Source organism: Lacerta agilis, chromosome 14 (assembly GCF_009819535.1).
Source record: "Lacerta agilis isolate rLacAgi1 chromosome 14, rLacAgi1.pri, whole genome shotgun sequence".
NCBI classification, from domain to species: domain Eukaryota; kingdom Metazoa; phylum Chordata; class Lepidosauria; order Squamata; family Lacertidae; genus Lacerta; species Lacerta agilis.
Window position 1 is genome coordinate 8835431 of NC_046325.1, and position 19105 is coordinate 8854535.

Sequence of the window (19105 nt, forward strand, 5' to 3'; positions counted from 1 at the left end):
TCGGGGGTGACGCTGAGGTGGCCGGCCAGCTCTGCCCTCCTGGATGCCTGGGACTGGACAACCTGGGGGGCAGGCACCAGGCAGTTCTTTGCACCCCGGCACCACAAATGCTTAAGACAGCCTTTGGGAGGGGGAGAAGCGATCTGTTTGATAATTTAAAAATTTCCTCTACATTTAAGACACGGGAACCCCACCTTGAATGCAAGCTTTATTTAAGAAATATTTATACAAGTGAGGATGGGAGAAATTGGGATATAAAGATGGAATTGAACAAAATTGGAACTACGTTTGTGAGAGAAAGCAACAGAGAGGGAAGGGAGGGAATGCTATGATTTGAAAATATAGAGTAACGTCCTCCCTAACCTCTGATATCCACAAAGGAATGTGTTTGAGAGAAGGACAATTGGCCATAAATCAGCAGCAGGGAGGAAAGGAGTCTACCAGCTACGGGAATAAAAGTTATTGGATTAACTATCAGCAGTCTGGATTCAGACCATTCTTCCCAGGCTGGGAAAAATGGTGAACACTTCTTTTTTACTGGAAGCCTAATCACAGGACAAAATGATGCAGTGACTTTTGGAAACTGTGGGATAGCCGCTTTTCCCAGGGCATTATGAGAACCATCAACAGTTGCAGGAATGAAGAATACAGCACCATTTATGGATGGGAAAACATCATGGGCGGAAATTGTCACACACAGGAAAGAATAAAGATTACACTTAGAGTTCCTTACCTGAAACTTTATAAATTACCTAACATATCAACACAAATAGAAATCACAAGACTGTACATGTTATATAAGAAATTATTATATCTGCATGGAATGCAATGGAAATTATTAACATAGTGGAACACAGAAATAATGAAGAAGAATGAAGCCATCAGATCTAGCATGCAAGGGGGCCAGTTTAATTAAATTATATAGTTTGACGTTTGAATAATTGGCATTCATAATTACATAAATTAGATACAATTGGCATTGTTATAATGAGGCCGCTATTGGAACAATATTGGGAAATCAATAAAAAATATATTTAAAAAATAATAATAGTAATATTTTGTCAATTCCCCTACTGCTAATGCGGCATAGAATCCAAAAACACTGCACAAGTGATTCTCTCCCCTATCATTATGAAAATTACAATAATCAATACAGCTGGCTGATCCACCAAATGCCACAGTGGAAAAAAAGAATCAATAAGCAAGCCTGAAATGATTATAAGCTCCTCAGTGCTCCACAGACAACTAGGCTGGCCTCTGTTACTTATCAGTTATCAGTTTCCCCCTTTCATATCAAATCACTGTATGTTATTTGGCATCCAAGGCATTCTGTTGTGACAGTGTTCAAGTTGACAACAAGGTGTCCCTTAAAGTGCCAAATTGACAGAGTCAGCTGCCACCCAATTTGTCTTGTTCAGACCAGGTGGAGGAGAGTAATAATACTCTGTAGAGAGAAGCAGAGGAGTCCATGCACACAAGGGTATTTGCCATCAGGATGTTGCTCCTGCTGCTTCTACTGCTCCCCAATATGGTGTCCCAAGTACAAAGTGCTAAATGCACAACTGGTAATCCTGTTCATGTTCCACACGAGTGGTATGAACCTGGTGACCTGGTCATCGGTGCAATGGCATCTCATATCTATTACGTAGTCCTTGAATTATCCTTCAAGAAACACCCTTTCTATGAGTTCATTGATATCCCACAGTAAGTATCTGGTAATTAGCATTATTTATTCCTTATATGCTGTATCTGACTGAAAATAACTTTGATTTGGAAAAATATAGCTTTAGAAGTTTATATTTTAAAAAATGAGTGGGGAGATTTTATTTGAAATCCCTGTGCACATAAGCTATGTGTATAATGTCAAGAACATTAAGCTTTTTTTAAAAAAAAACACCAAATCTGTAAAGACAGAAAAGAGAGTAGCAGAAAGAGAAAAGAGAGGGCATAGAAACATAGGAGAAACATATAGCCAAAAGTGTTGTACTCAACTTTGTTGGCGATATCCAAATTTTCAAGGTGGTGAAAACAAACATGGGTTGTTGAAGATATCGAAGAAATGTACTACAGCTTTTTTAATGACACAGTATTATGAGATTGCCTAAATAAGTAAAAAAAACTTTGCTGGCTTTGTCGTTTCTTTATATAGGCACGAGGTGAGTCTCTCATATCTAGATTATGTTTAATTTCCCCACTCTAATTTCATTTGCAGGGTGGTGACAAAGTTCTACCAGCAAATCCTGGCCTTGGTGTTTGCTGTTGATGAAATCAACAAGAATCCCAGGCTGTTGCCCAATGTCTCCCTCGGGTTCCACATCTATGATAGTTATTTTGATTCAAAAATGACCTACCGAAACACTCTGGACCTGCTCTTTAAATCACATCACTTTGTTCCCAACTACAGGTGTAGCATCCAGAAAAACGTAATAGGAGTCGTTGGGGGCCTTAGCTCTGATACCTCCTGGTGCATGGCAAACGTCTTAGGTCTTTTCAAGATGCCACAGGTAGAATATGGGGTTTGAAAAACAGAGATTGCAAGTTTTCCTTAGGCATTGGAAATCTACTGATTCATATATATGGAGTGGGGAAATGGACAAAGTAAAAGGGGCATAATATGCATATCCAACAATGTGTGTAACAAGGACAATTTGTGTTTAATAGCTGTAATGGAAGATTTCTGTAAAGCTGCCAGGTTTGTAAAGGTGGCACCTAGACTGGTTCATATGCATCAATCTTGAAAGCACAGCACAGGCTTCCTGTGAGCTTCTAAATGTATGACCTTGACATTGGCTTCATAGGCAAAAATAACTGAGAACACATTATCTAAAAAAAATTCTCCTCTTAAAAATCAAGATAGTCCTTTCCCAAAGTATGATGTTAATCGACATTGTTCACTTTCAGAGGCTAATTGAAATCACTGTTTTCTTGATATTGTTCTGGCATTTGTCATTTGTCATTACAGAGAATTATATACATTGTGGTGTCAATATTGTGTTATTCTGCTTCATTGTTGGATTTCATTTTAGTTGTTTTAATTAGTGCTGGTATGTTATTTTGCATTTTACTTATATTTTATATTATGTGGTTTATTGTAGTCAGAGAACAAAAACATATATAATATTTTGGAGCTCTTCGTGATTTCCCAGGAAATCTTCCTGAGGGAGTTCTTAGTAGATAGAGAATCAACCTCTCTCTTCAAGTACATGATCAACAATTTCTATCACTCCACCTGCACTTTGCAGTTTTGTTTAATTATCCACTTAGTATATTAACATGAGCCTTGATAAACGCTCCTCTCTACTTGGAGACAATCAGTGCGTACAAGTATAAAGCTGTGATGGTGCCATAATTGTAACAATAAATATCTACAGAAACCATGAGCAAAATTATCTGTTTTTCTATGTAAGTTGGTGCTGGTACTGTTCCTAAACTTGATACATTTGGGATATATATATTCTCTCTCTCTCTCTCTCTCTCTCTCTCTCTCTCTCTCTCTCTCTCTGTGTGTGTGTGTGTGTGTGTTTATATTTGAATAAACTGGAATATCATGAGTTCGTTTTTCCACTTGGAAACATTTGGTTTTTGCTTTTTCCAGATTTCATATGGTTCATTTGAACCAGTCATAAATGACGGAACCAAGTACCCTTCCTTTTACCGCATGGTCCCCAATGAAGCCCTTCAGTATCGGGGAATTATCCAGTTACTTCTGCATTTCAGATGGAGATGGGTTGGGCTCATAACTCCAGCAAATGAAGCTGGAGAACGTTTCTTGCAGAACATTGAGCCAATGCTTTTCAAGAATGGAATCTGTTCAGCATTCACAGAAGTGGTTAAACACAATACAGGTATAAATTATAAGGCTAACTTACTAGAAATGGTGGATATAAAGATTTTGTTACCAACTCTCATAACCAGCAAAACTAATGCAGTTCTTGTATACGGAGAAAGTAGATTTATTATATGGTTGTCAAATGCTTTAAGCACAATGGAGTTCGCTCAGCTAGTATTCACTCAAAAGAAGTCACGTGAAGGAAAAGTATGGATTACAACTACCCAAATTGATTTCATATTAAACAGCCTTCAAAGATTAGCTGTTAATATACGAATGTATCATGGTGCTATCTCCTTTGTGATTCACTCCAAGGAGATTCACAATTTTCAAGACTTTCTTCAGAATATATATCCGAATTGGACAGAGCCAGATGGTTTTATCCAAGATTTCTGGGAAGTTGCATTCAGTTGTTCACTTTCCAATTCCACTCGCTCAACTACCATGTGTACCGGAGAGGAGATGCTGGAGAGCCTTCCAGCACCATTTTTTGAAATGAGCATGACCGGCCACAGCTACAGTATCTATAATGCTGTCTATGCTTTGGCGCATGCCTTAAATAGAATGCACTTGGCTGGAGCCATACGCAAAAGGAGAGATGTTCAGTATGCAGATCCTTGGCAGGTATTGTTCCCTTTTACAAAGCATTCACTGCACTGGTACATTTTGTGAGTTGGCATTTACTTATCAATAAAGAAACAAAAGAATAAAAATTAAGAAATAAAAACAATCCTTTAGTAATTTTATCAAAGATGGGAATTAGAATATTTCCTAGAATGATACTAAACAGACTTTACATGACACAGGTTGACTGCTGGGTCTCCTATTTTCAATCCATGCATGAGGACGATGAACATCCCAATAAGGACCTTGAAATAGAGCAGCTGGCCAAATGGCCAACTGTCTCGGTAATACTGTGTTTCCCCCGTTTTAATATGTAGTCATAAAGTAAGCCATAGCAGGTTTTGTCCACATTTGCGAGAAATAAGCCATACCCCGAAAATATGCCACAGAGATAGGCAGGGGGTGGGGGCTTTGAAAGCGCAGGAGAGTTCCTGCGTCCTCTCTTTCTCTCCCCGCACTCGCTTGAGAATGCCCTCCTCCCCTACTGCCGATCAGCAGAGCAGGCAACTCCCACGTGTCTGGTTGTTGTCTCCTTGCTTTTACAGAAGGCATAAAGCAGCCTTTTAAAACGCCTGCTGCAGTGAGGGATTTTTCCTTCTCGCTGTTTGTGAGCTGCTAAACGCTGCCCTACACCGTCACAAAAGTTAGAGCAGGATTCTTTGTTTCCTATCTCTTACGGTAGCATTTTCTGCCCTCATTGTCCCTGTTCTCACTCAACCGGTAGCCTGTTTCTATCAGTGTTTGCTCCAAAGTGCAAAGTACAAAGTGAATTGTTGGAACTTCAGACTTTGAGTCTTAAGTCTTGGGAAGCTGGCTAGATTCCGTTATACTGGTTTAAATTTAAGAAGCTCCAGTGTAGCAGATTGCTATTAAGCGAGCCCCCCGCCCCCTTCTGAGGAGAGAGAGAGCGGCCCTTTGGAGGAGCTCCCTCCCTCCCTCGCCAACCGCCATTCCCTCCCCTTGGAACATCCCAGGGCCAGGGAGAGAGGGCTGGAAGTCAACGCACACACCTCTCTTCCCTCAGACTCTCTCACACAGTGCTTGGCAGTGGCTGTTGCCCACCCTTTTCTTTCAGTCAAAAGTCCTGCCCCACAGGGATCCGGCATGCCAGCGAGAGGCACAGAAAGAAAGACAGCCTCTCACCCGAGTCCTGCCTGTTCCTCGCGCGCAGGGAGCCAGCCAGCGAGAGGCGCGCTGTTCCTGACATAATAATTTTTTTTAAAAAAAACAAGACACCTCCTGAAAACAAGACATACTGTGTTTTTTGGAGGGAAAGAAAATATAAGACGGTGTCTTAAAATAGGGGAAACACGGTAGACCTAAAATCGCATAAACCAATTGAAAATGGCCAAAGCCCCTGGCCCTGATGGTATTCTCCCCGAAATGTTAAAAACTCAGGCAGATTGGTGGGCTCCTTTCCTAGCCACCTTTTCTACCCATGTAGACAGAACAAATCCCAGAACGAATTAAGTTCTTAACCCGAGGTACCACTGGGCTTAATTCATTCCGGAGGTCCGTTCTTAACCTGAAACTGTTCTTAACTTGAAGCACCACTTTAGTTAATGGGGCCTCCCGCTGCCACTGCGCCGCCAGAGCACAATTTCTTAACCTGAAGTATTATTTCTGGGTTAGCAGAGTTTGTAACCTGAAGCGTATGTAACCTGAAGCGTGTGTAACCTGAAGTACCACTGTATTTTACTTTTGTGAAAGTTGTCCTATATGTGCCTTTTGATCCGGTATTTAACCATAATAAACAAATGAATGAATCACACAGGTTTTCATAAGAAACAGACTACAAAAAAACTACACGTAAGTGAAGCTGTGCCAACCACCTTCTCCACAGTGCAAAACCCCTCCATTTTCTATCCAAATCCCTCCATGATGCTATAAGTCTCTCTTACCTGTCCAGTAACACAGTGGTATAAGGATGGAGGCTGGGGGCCCGTGTCCCTGTTTACATAATTCTGAGGGAGCAAAACCAGGACCCCCACCCCAGGCATTCAGGGGGCTGCCACTGCCTGCGCACATCCTGGAAGGACCCATCTTTCCCTGTCTGCCCACCGCCAGGGGTTTCTGGGCCCTGAAACCAAACCTGGACTCATTGGTAGGTCCCCAGAAGATGCTTACAACTGTGTGATGCCTGTCTCTAGACCCCGCTTTTCTCCTTCCTCCTCTTCATTGTGAACTGTAGTGCTCAACTTCTGGAGGAAAAGAAAGTAATTCTGCCTAGGAAAGCTATTAAAGAATCTTAATCAGACCATTAGAATGCTTTAAAGACCTTTGTATTCTCTTCCACTTAGCTCCACTCATTCTTGCAGAGAATCTCATTCAACAACAGTGCTGGGGATGAAATTATGCTAAATGAATATGGAGAGTTAGCAGCTGGCCTTGATATTACCAACTTGGTCACTTTCCCAAATAGATCATACATCAGAGTCAAAGTGGGAAGGCTGGATCCTCAGGCCCCTCCTGGCAAAGAGCTCACCATTAATGAAGACAGAATCAAATGGCAGAGAGCCTTCACTCAGGTATGGAAATAATGGCACAGTCCCTGAAATGCAATAATTTGTGGTTATCCACAAAATGGGATGTAACAAAATAACATTATGATCTTCTTGAGTTTTTGAAGCTGAGATATATATATCTAGGAATGTTTGTAACTGGTGGATATGTCTAAGTAGGGCATAAGCACTCCTAAAGGTAAAGGTAAAGGGACCCCTGACCATCAGGTCCAGTCGTGTCCGACTCTGGGGTTGCGGCGCTCATCTCGCTCTATAGGCCGAGGGAGCCGGCGTTTGTCCGCAGACAGCTTCCGGGTCATGTGGCCAGCATGACAAAGCTGCTTCTGAGGAACCAGAGCAGTGCACGGAAACACCGTTTACCTTCCCGCTGGAGCGGTACCTATTTATCTACTTGCACTTTGGCATGCTTTCGAACTGCTACGTGGGCAGGAGCTGGGACCGAGCAACGGGAGCTCACCCCGTGGCAGGGAATCGAACCGCCGACCTTCTGATCAGCAAGCCCTAGGCTCTGTGGTTTAACCCACAGCGCCACCTGGGTCCTTTAAGCACTCCTAGCTAGCACCAAAAAACACTTCAGACTCTAGTGATGAGATAGAATCAAGGAGTGATCCCAGACCTCTTGCTTCAAAGGGAATGCAACCCCTCCCAGAACAGGTCAGGCATTGCAACCACCAACACCATGTGCGAGATCCTAGGATATTATTTCTAAGAGTTTCATGTAGATGACAAATACCATAGGAGACAGAATGGGGCCTAACAGGACACCGCAATCCAAAGATCTCTCAGTGATTTCCTAGTAGTAGTTTCTTGTTGTGACCCTGCAGGAAGGAGCAGAAACACTAAATCGGGTACCTTAAATTCCCACCTCCTTGAGCCACCACAAAAGAACACCATGTGAATCCTCGAAGCAAATACAGTTAAGTGGTGACTCCATCAAAAGGCAAAGCAGGGGTGAAATTATACTGCATTCTAAAACAGCTGTAAGGTTGGATGATCCTGGCATGAATACTGAAATCTTCTTAAGTATGTATGATGCTTAGAACAGCAACTGTTAAAGCACCTGATATTGGGTAATTGATAAATTCCTCAAAACAATATTGTAATATTAAACTATTCCTATCTCTTTGGATAGGTGCCACCCCCTTCTCTATGTAATGACAAATGCCTTCCTGGTTACGGGAAGAAAAAGAAGGAGGGAAAGAAGTTTTGCTGCTATGATTGTGATCCATGTCCAGAAGGAATGGTTTCAAATGAGAAAGGTGGGAGATGACATCTTCAGATATTACGAAAGCTCAGGACTCTTGGCAATTTTGTTGGCAAGAAACTGCTGCAGGAAGGAAGGCTTGAATTAATAGACGCCATGTTCTAATTGTTTATACATAACATCGAAATATTATAATCTTTAAAACATCTTGAAAAATAATTTTAATATATATTTTACATCCAACCTCTCCAAAATTAGCGTGGAATAGAAGTGGTGTTTTCTCCTCTAAGAATTAAGTTGATTAACAAGAGGGTGAAAGTCTCATTAAACTTGCCCTTCTGCACTCCAAAGATTTCAGCTGTAATGTATTTCTTAATTTGCTGTACAGTTTATTTGGTTCTAAGAAAAAGCAGGGGGACTATAAGAGCAGATATCCTCATGAGGTTTATTTTTGATGCCTCTGGGTTAAAAGCATTTCGGTTTGAAATTCTTAAACCTTTTTTGGTAGAAAACTCTATGCTAGATGGATTATTGATGAGGAAATTCTTAAGAATAGTTTTCATTGCTTCAGATTTTCATGCATCATTTGTTTACTTTCAGACATGGAAACCTGTGTCAGTTGCCCAGCAGATCAGTATCCAAACAAGGGCCAGGATCTATGCATTCCTAAGATTCCAAACTTCCTAGCCTTTGATGAAACCTTGGCCATTGTTTCAACTTTCTCTGCACTTTTATTCTCCCTGATTACAATTCTGGTGCTCGGCATCTTCATTAAGCATCGCAATACAGCCATAGTCAAAGCCAACAACCGAAGCCTCACCTATGGTCTCCTTATCTCCCTCCTCTTGTGTTTCCTCTCTTCTTTGTTGTTTATTGGTAAACCTAATATGGTGACTTGCCTTCTCCGACAAAAAGCTTTTGGCATTGTCTTTTCCGTGGCCCTCTCCAGCATCTTAGCCAAAACCATACTGGTGGTTTTGGCATTCATGGCTACCAAACCAGGAACCAATATGAGGAAATGGGTAGGCAAAGAACTGGCTTATTCCATTGTCTTTTCCTGCTCCATTGTTCAAGTAGGGATCTGTGTCCTCTGGCTGGCAACCTCTCCCCCATTCCCAGATGTGGACATGCACTCAATGAAGAAAGAAATCATATTTCTTTGTAATGAAGGGTCAGTCCCCATGTTCTATTGTGTTTTGGGCTACATGGGCTTATTGGCCACTGTCAGCCTCACAGTCGCCTTCTTATCCAGGAAGTTGCCTGACACTTTCAACGAAGCCAAGTTCATCACCTTCAGCATGCTGGTCTTCTGCAGCGTTTGGCTCTCCTTCATTCCAACCTACCTGAGCACCAGAGGGAAATACATGGTGGCTGTGGAGATCTTCTCCATCTTTGCTTCTGGTGCTGGGTTAATGGCTTGCATTTTTGCCCCTAAATGCTACATTATTGTGGTGAGGCCTGACCTGAACAACAGAGAGCAGCTAACACAAAGAAAGTTATAAATGACAGAAGAGTTTGTGGTTCTGTTGGGTCTGAGGCTACATGGACTTGCTGGCTGGTATCAATTTCCTGGTCCCTACTCCGGATCTTTGTAGAGTTTGCTCCTTGCCTTTTTCATCTCCCAAAGATGTCCTGAAGGAAAGGGGTACAGATTTTTCTTCAGGGTCTATTCCCAAAGCCTTTTTCAGGAAAGAGTACAGCTGAAAGCAGTTGTGGTTTAGATTCAAAGTTCCCTCCTTCTAGATGGGCTCCCTTCCAAGGTTTACAAGCCCCATCTGCCCTTCATTTCCCTCTGCAGCACCTGCAGTAGCCACCTTTTTGAGCATTGGACCCACTTTCACTCTCATCCACTCAATCTGCCAGATCCTGTCTTTGCATGCAGAGAAATTTCCTAACTCATTGAGAATTTGAGGCCCATTGGGGACTTCTGGTGAAGCACCATTCTCGTCAGTCGGGAGCTCTCTTGGCTCTGAGGGGCTCCGGTGTTTTTGGGCTTGGAGGAACCGCAACCGCGCTGTGGACCTCTGTAAAAACTTCAGGAGGAGCGTCCTGAAGACCTGGGATCCAGCTGGTACCATATCGCGCCGCCTCTACTCTCGAGTAAGCCCTTGTAATGGCTGCACGAGTGAGCGGAGTTGAAGGTGCGGTACTGAGGATCGACCACTTTCCCGGAGACACGAAGCAGCGGCTGCTGGCGGATTCCTGAGCGCTTTGCTTTTCCTCTAATTTGGTTTGAAAGAAAGGACTCCGTAAGTACTGGAACTTAATTCTACTTAAAAGTTTTAAACTATTTGGCTAACAGAGAGAGATCAAAAGAGGAAGTCCGTCTCTCTATGACAGCGGCAGGATCAAAGTAATACAGTAAAACTGTAGCCACGAAAAGATTTGGACTAAAGTATTGCTCTGCTTTCATAGACTGTGGAAACCCCCCATAGGATAGGGACCTAGGGGGTCAGAATGTTATTGACTTTTCCCTGTGGATTACAAATAAATTAAGAAGACACTGCTCAGCCTCTGGATTTAGGAGACCAGGTCAGTTAGCGGGCAGCGATTGTTACATCACAATAGACCTTTTGCTACTTCGTTTCTGACTTTAAAGTCTGCAACTGTTCAATTGAACTTTTGAGGATACTTTTAATGGTAATAGGTTTGCAACAATTTGTCTTGGTTAAAAGAACATTTTGCTGGCTCCTCTTTTTTGACTTAGTCTGGTGATTGAATGACTGGAAAGATAGATAGAGCTTAAGACTGTTTTGGTACTCTGGCTCAACCTTGAGAACTATTTGGAGAGTTATTTTGGTTTCAGCTACAAAACAAGTTGGAGTGACCTTGAGTTCGCAGCTGCAGAGTACGGTATATTGAAATGGAAAAAGAAAGTGGTACTCCAGCACCTGTTTCATCAAGGTTGAGAACAAAGCAAGAAAAGGCAGAGAAACCAGAGAGGAAGATTTCTAAAACATTAGAAGAGCAGGTTTTGGCTGGTTTTGACAATGTGAATGCTAATATACAAGCAACTACAGAAAGGCTGGACCAAAATATTAAAGCCGTTGAGAAAACAGTGCAGGAGAACACTGAGACTATTAAACAAATTGGCAAGGAAGTTGGCTCTCTGAAAAAAGAATTTGAAGAAGCTCAAATTAAAATCGCAGCAGTGGAACAAAAAGTTGACGATTTGGACACACACACAAAAAATACAAAAGCTGCAAAAACAGCAAGAGGAAGTGCAAGAGGCTCTTGTTCTGTTACAACTGAAAGAGAGGGAACAGAATCTGAGATTGAGACATTTGCCAGAGTTGGAACAAGAGAGTCTTAAGGATTTCATAGTAAAAGAATTGTCTGCTTACTGGGAACTTGAAGAAGAGGACTTAGCAACATCAATAGTGAAGGCCTACAGATTTGGAACAAAAGGCAAGAGGAATATAAGAGCAACCAATGACTGTATGATACTGTTCCAGAACAGAGAGACCAGATATTAGGCCTTCATTATAAAAACAATTTGGTGGTCCAACAGCAACCGGTAATCATCTTTAAGGACAACCCCAGATATCTATTGAATTTGAGGTCAGGATTTGCAGACCTGGCAGCTGAATTGAGAAGGGGGAAAAAAATCAGTTGGGAATTTCCACAAGGCCTTACGTTCAAGTATAAAGAAAGAAGAGTGAGGATTAGATCAATCGAGGACAAAATCAAATTTCTGGACAAACACACAGCAGATTTTGAAGGAACATCTCTGAATTGGAAAAATCCTTACCCACCACCACCAGGAAGATCGGCGCCAGGGGAAGAAGAGGAAGTAGAGGGAGCTGTAGGAGGAGTTGACCCCAGACTGGATAAAAAAAATGACTTTGAAGCTTTTAACGTGGAATGTTCACGGTTTGAACCAGAGGCCCAAAAGACATAGGGTCAATTATGCATTGGAAAAAAAGAATCTGCATATAATTTGCCTACAAGAGACTCATGTAATCAGACTAGAAGGATATTACAAAACAAAAAATTAGGACAAGAATTTATTTCATCGGACAGAGTCAAGAAGAGAGGAGTTGTGATATATGCTAAGGAGAAATACAATCCAAGACAATTGTTTAAAGATGAAGAAGGCAGATACATTGCAATCGAAATAACTGTACAAGGCGAGAAATATCTGATACTGGGTATTTATGCACCAAATGATGGGAAATCAATTTTTTCAAGAAAATCCATGACATTCTGTTGGACTATATGGATTACAATTTTATTTGCCTGGGAGACGTTAATGGGGCAGTTTCCACTTTGATGGACAGATCACAAAGAACTAAAATCACAAATGAAGGGAAACTGCCAAAAACTTTTTTCAAAATGGTGGACAATTTGGACTTGATTGATTCATGGAGATTAAAGAACCCTACAGAAACAGAGGCAACATTCTATTCTGAATCCCAGATGTCATGGTCACGGTGAGATTACATATGGATCTCTAGAATACTTGCACCTAAGATTCACAAGGCTGAAATTTGGTCAGATCATATTGCAGTGCAATTGGACTTGAAAATTTTCTCCAAGGATTCATTTAGATGGAGAATGGATGATTCTCTGCTGAGAATACCAAAAATAGTTGAAGAAGCCCAAAAAACGATTAAAGAATATTTTCAGATAAATTTGAAAACTCAGGTGGAAGGAAGAATGATATGGGACGCAAGTAAAGCGGTTATGAGAGGTTTCCTCATAAGAGAAAAAGCAAGGAGGAATAAGGAGCAAAATCTGGAAAAGGAAAAACTTTTGGAACAAATAAGAGAGAAAGAGAAAAAATTAAGAGGACACCCTAAAAACCAACAGATACAGAAAGAAATCAAGATCTTGCAGTCCTAATATTCTAAATTAATAAACCAAGAGATTGAATGGAAAATCAGACTAATGAAGCAGAACACTTTCAAATCGGCAAATAAGTGTGGAAAGTTACTTGCTTGGCAGTTGAAGAAAAGAGAAACTGAATATCATCACTAGTATCAAGGTCAATGATAAATTGGTGGAGAATCCAGTGGAGATTAGAAAATGTTTTCAGAAGTTTTACAAATAATTGTACAAGGAGGATAAACAAGAAGAAGGCAACATACATCAATTTTTGGAAAAGAATGGATTGCATAAAATCCCAGAAAAACAGAGAATAACACTCAACCACCCTATCACAAGTCAAGAGATCGAGGAAGCAATTAACAAAATGCAATTGGGTAAAGCCCCAGGACCAGATGGACTAACTGCAAAATATTATAGAACCTTGAAGGAATGGCTGATCCAACCTCTGTTGGAAGTTTGCAATGGAATGCTGAGGGGAGGTAGAGCACCCGAGTCATGGAAAGAAGCATACATCACATTGATATTGAAACCAGATACTGATAAAACCCAGATGAAGAATTACCGACCGATTTCACTTTTAAATGTGGATTATAAAATTTTTGTGAATGCCATGGCCTCAAGGTTGAAAAGAATCTTGAAGGATTATATCCACAAAGATCAAGCAGGCTTTTTGCCTGGCAGGCATATGAATAGTAATACAAGGAATGTTGTGGATATACTGGAAAGGCTGGAAAAGAAGATAAATAGTGCAGCTGCATTAATGTTTATTGATGCAGAGAAGGCCTTTGACAACATTTCTTGGAGTTTTATGAAGAAAAACTTGGAAAGGATGGAGGTCGGCCAAAGTTTTCTGAATGGTATAAATGCCATTTATAAAGATCAAAAAGCAAAAATTATAATAAACAATGTGATATCAGAAGAAATTAGAGTAGAAAAAGGAACGAGACAAGGATGCCCAATGTCCCCTCTACTTTTTATAACGGTACTGGAGGTCTTATTGAATTTGATTAGAATAGATCCAAATGTAAAAGGGATTTGGGTGGGGGAGAAAGAATATAAACTGAGGGCCTTTGCTGACGATTTGATGCTGTCCTGACAAGACCCAGAATCCAGTGTGGTTAAAGCACTGGAGATAATTGAATCATTTGGACAGGTTTCAGGATTTAAATTAAACAAAAACTAAAGTTTTAACTAAGAACCTTTCAAGTATCCAGGCAGGCAAGTTACAAACTCTAACTGGACTCAGTTTTGTTAATAAGGTTAAATATCTAGGGGTTAATTTGACTCCTAAAAATCTAAACCTGTTTAAAGACAATTATAAGAAATTGTGGAGTGAGATCAAAAGAGACTTGGAGATGTGGACTAGATTGAAACTGTCTTTGATGGGTAGAATTGCTGTCATCAAGATGAATATATTGCCAAAGATGTTGTTTTTATTTCAAGTTCTTCCAATAATCGATAAATTAGAATGTTTTAAAAGATGGCAAAAAGGACTTGTCTAAATTTATCTGGCAGGGGAAGAAACCAAGGATAAAATACAAGATTTTAACAGACTCTAAAGAAAGAGGTGGATTCTCCCTACCAGATCTTAGGATCTATTTTGAAGCAGCTGCCTTTTGTTGGTTGAAGGATTGGATCAAGTTAGAAGATACTGACATTTTAGATTTGGAAGGACATGATAATGTATTTGGTTGGCATGCTTTTCTTTGGTATGATAAAGTGAAGGCCCACAAAGGCTTTAAATCTCACATTATTAGAAATGCATTGTATCAGGTTTGGAATCGGAACAAAGATCTGTTAGAAAGAAAAACCCCTAGATAGTTATCTCCATTAGAATCAAAAGCTTACAAAAGACCTAATATGCCTGGTAACTGGCCGAAATATGTTGACATATTAGAACAAGAAGGTCAGTATTATAAGTTGAAAAGTTATGAACAATTGAAAGGGAAACTATCTGACTGGTTGCAGCATTATCAGATAAATGAAGTTTTTAAGTTGGATAAGAAACACGGCTTTCAGTCAGAGAAATCCAAGACTGTGGAAAGATGGTAGCAAGTTTACAGCATGCAATTTGTTAAGAGAAAATATTATGAAAATGATTTATAGATGGTACTTAACGCCAGTTAAGCTAGCAAAAATTTATCATGGTTTATGTAATAAATGTTGGAAATGCAAACAAGTAGAAGGTACCTTCTTTCATATGTGGTGGACATGCCCAAAGTAAAGGACTTCTGGGAGAAGATATATAATGAATTGAAAAAGGTGTTGCTAAACACATTTAGTAAAAAACCAGAGGCCTTTCTGCTGGGCACGACCAACTATGAATTTCCCAATAAGGATAGGACATTTTTTATGTATGCCACAACAGCTGCTAGGATTTTACTAGCTAAAAATTGGAAAACTGAACATTTACCAACAGTGGAAGATTGGCAAATGAAGGAACTGACCGGGAAACTCCAAGACCAGAGGGAAGAAGTGGCACAAGAAGAGTGGAAGAAATTTAAAGACTATTTGAAACAGTATGCAAAGATTGTTATTTAGAATGGAATCAGAAGATATATTAGGTTATAGTTGTGAAGCTAGTTAATTTCAAGACAGAAGATAAGAGTTAGATAAATAGAAAGTTATAATTTGAAATAAGATTAGAAGAGAATGATGATTATACAATGTTTGGAAATTACTAAAGATGATATGCAATGAACGCACAAAGAGAGGATGAGAGGAGGTCACCATTAATAATGTATAGTTAATAGTATGATTATAACTAAATAAGTGTTGTTTGGTTTTTGTTGTTAATTTAGATTTGTATTGTTGCATTTGGATTAATTGTATTTTATTTTTGTTTGTTTTTTGAAATTTTTGTAGTGTTTTGTTGTTGTTGTATTAGTAAAATTCAATAAATTCTTATAAAAAAGAGAGAGAGAGAGAGAATTTGAGGCCCATTGGCTGCCCTCACCTGATTTAGGCAGCCAGTGGAATCTGTTTCCTGGGTTGTGGCTGCTGTTGCATCTTGACACCTTCTAGGATCCACAGGTGAGAACTGCGTGCAGGGTGGGGATCAGAGGTAGACAAACTACCCCAGAAGGAGCCGGACTTGTTCCCCACTACAGTTACTATCCATCCCCTAACACTCCATACACCCCTGATATGTATTAATGTACCTTTGAATCAAATAAGTTCTAAATAACAAAACTGTCAGACTTTCAATTAAGACAGGGTTAAGTTCAGATGATGGATGTTGTACATATATGAGTGTTTGATTATTAATAAAAAGTCTCTTATCAATTATTTCATGTAATCTGCAAATTCCTGTTGAAGACAATGCTGTCCCAGAAGGATAATATATTGTGAAATAATTGAGGGCTCTACATGCTTTATTTGCATGTCAATATCCCAACCCCTCCCCTGGTGAAATAAAGACACAGGACTCAGCAAGTAAGGTTAATGGGCATGAAAGGGCCACAACTTTATTGGTTACGGATGTTGATCGGTATTGGCTTAGGCATTGGAACTAACCAACTATACCAGTGTGATGCACCAGCTAAAAAAGCCAATGGTGTTTCCTGCTTGGCAGGGGGTTGGACTGGATGGCCCTTGTGGTCTCTTCCAACGCTATGATTCTATGATTCTATGATTCTATATCCGACTCCAGTACGTCATGCTGGTAGTCTGGGAAGGGAGCTAGGGACTCACCCTGTGGTCACCGATATGGGGCGTGCCTTTGGCCCTCACCTACCACTGCTTCGGACAGGGACACGCCCCCCCCTGGACTCATTTAACGAAGTACCCTTCAGCATTTGGGGGAGGTGATGGCCCAACCTCCCCCCCCCCCACTTTCAGCCTTCCCAAGATAATCCAATGCCAAACCGCCAAGACCAAAGTTGTGACGAATTGCTATGAGGTAGGAGAAAACCACCAGGCCAAAGCCAATTTGCCAAGTAGGAAAATTCCTACCAGGCCCCTCAAACGCTGCCTAAAGGGAGGGGGCGGGGAAAACGTGTCAGCTGGGAGCAGGAAGCAAGAGGCTGAGCCCTGGCCACGCGCTTGTTTAAATGCAACCAGCCACGCCTGTCGGCTGCACTGGTTGGTTAGCCAGCCAGGGGACGCGCCCAGGGCTCAGCCAATGGCGTCAGGGGATGGAGCCATCCCCTGTGCACGTGAAGGGCTCATGATGCCTGCAACTCCCCCTCCTTTCTATGGGCAGAAGGGGCTTTCTCTCACACCAGGCAGCTGGGGAATAGAAGAAGGAGAAGTTTAAAACAACAATTTTCCCTTGTTTTTTATCATAGTCTTTAAAAGGGAAATAACAGACATATGCAACAATATCTGGAGGGAAACACATTGGATATTACTAACCCTAATAGGACAAGACTTTTAGTCTTCTGAATTACACTTCTAGCCAGATTAAAAGAGTTGTGGCAGAGAGTATCTCAAGCATACCAAATGGCTTCAGAGAATATAGATGTGTTGTTTCTAAAGTCTATTGATGCTATTATCCAGGGTCCCCACATCTTGATAAGGCTTGGATGCTCTCCAGAATTGCTGCCACAAATCAGTTAGGGTGATGTCAAACCATGTCTGATCAGTGTTACATAGGTGGGAGAGTGAAGGATCTCCCAAATTAGGAAGCGAGGAAAGGATGGAGCCAGATCAACTCTAGATATTCTGCCATAGGAAGGAGTGAACTAGATGACCTTGTAAGTTCATTCCTTACCTATGATTTTGTGATTTGACAAACATAATTACAGTGGTACCTCAGGTTACATATGCTTCAGGTTACATACTACGCTAACCCAGAAATAACACTTCAGGTTAAGAACTTTGCTTCAGGATAAGAACAGAAATCGTGCTCTGGCAACACGGCAGCAGCGGGAGGTCCCATTAGCTAAAGTGGTGCTTCAGGCTAATGACAGTTTCAGGTTAAGAATGGACCTCCAGAACAAATTAAGTTCTTAACCCGAGGTACCACTGTACATTGGCAGATCCGACTTCCAGTCTACCAGCTGCGGGAATAGAAGTTTTTGGATTCATTATCTGCAGTCTGTGTTCAGACTGTTCCTCCTAGCCTGGGGGAAATGGTGAACACTACATTTTTTACTGGACTGTGAATCACAGGACAAAGCGATGCAGTGACTTTTGGAAACTGTGGGATAACTGCTTCTCCCAGGGCATGATGGGAACCATCAACAGCTGTAGTAATGAAGGATATAACAGCATACTGTGTATATACAGGAAAACATCATGGGGAAAACCTGTCACACGCAGGAAAGAATAAGGCATACAGTTAGATTTCCTCACTTGAAACTTTATAGAAATTACCTAATATACCAACACAAATAGAAATCACAAGACTGTAGCTGTTATATAAAGGACTCTTTTATTTGCATGGAATGTAATGAGAATTATTAACATAGGGGAAGGCAAAAATAATGAAGAAGAATGAAGCCATCAGATCTAGCATGCCAGGGGACCAGTTTAATTAAATTATATAATTTGACGCTTGAATAATTGGCATTCATAATTGCATTAATTAGATAAAATTGGCATTGTTATAATGAGGCCACTATTGGAACAATATTGGTAAATCAATAAAAAAATCAATTTAAAAAATAATAATAGTAATATTTTCTCAGTTCCCCTACTGCTGATGCACCATAGAATCCAAAAACACTGCACAAGTGATTCTGTCCCCTATCATTATGAAAATTACAATAATAAATACAGCTGGCAGATCCTCCAAATGCCACAGTGGGGAAAAAGAATCAACAAGGAAGCCTGAAATGATTATAAGCGCCTCAGTGCTCCATAGACTACTAGGCTGGCCTCTGTTACTCATGAGTTGTCAGTTTCCCCCTTTCATATCAAATCACTGTATCTTATTTGGCATCCAAGGCATTCTGTTGTGACAGTGTTCAAGTTGACAACAAGGTGTCCCTTAAAGTGCCAAATTGACAGAGTCAGCTGCCACCCAATTTGTCTTGTTCAGACCAGGTGGAGGAGAGTAATAATACTCTGTAGAGAGAAGCAGAGGAGTCCATGCACACAAGGGTATTTGCCATCAGGATGTTGCTCCTGCTGCTTCTACTGCTCCCCAAT

General features: G+C 40.8%; 1 protein-coding gene across 1 annotated transcript; it reads left to right on the forward strand.

Moving 5' to 3' along the window:
* The first annotated feature begins 1528 nt into the window (after positions 1 to 1528).
* Positions 1529 to 9681, forward strand: LOC117057336 (vomeronasal type-2 receptor 26-like). Its single transcript, XM_033168176.1, has 7 exons — positions 1529 to 1704; positions 2213 to 2504; positions 3596 to 3829; positions 4636 to 4737; positions 6754 to 6981; positions 8108 to 8234; positions 8780 to 9681. The coding sequence occupies exons 1-7, from the start codon at positions 1529 to 1531 to the stop codon at positions 9679 to 9681; spliced, it is 2061 nt and encodes a 686-aa protein (XP_033024067.1).
* The last annotated feature ends 9424 nt before the right edge of the window (positions 9682 to 19105 follow it).

Bases quoted from the DNA above. Each gene is read 5' to 3' on its own strand.
- LOC117057336 (XM_033168176.1), top strand. From the start codon at position 1,529: ATGGTGTCCCAAGTACAAAGTGCTAAATGCACAACTGGTAATCCTGTT. The intron at 1,705-2,212 runs GTAAGTATCTGG...TTTCATTTGCAG, and splicing joins GAGTTCATTGATATCCCACA to GGTGGTGACAAAGTTCTACC. The intron at 8,235-8,779 runs GTGGGAGATGAC...GTTTACTTTCAG, and splicing joins AATGGTTTCAAATGAGAAAG to ACATGGAAACCTGTGTCAGT.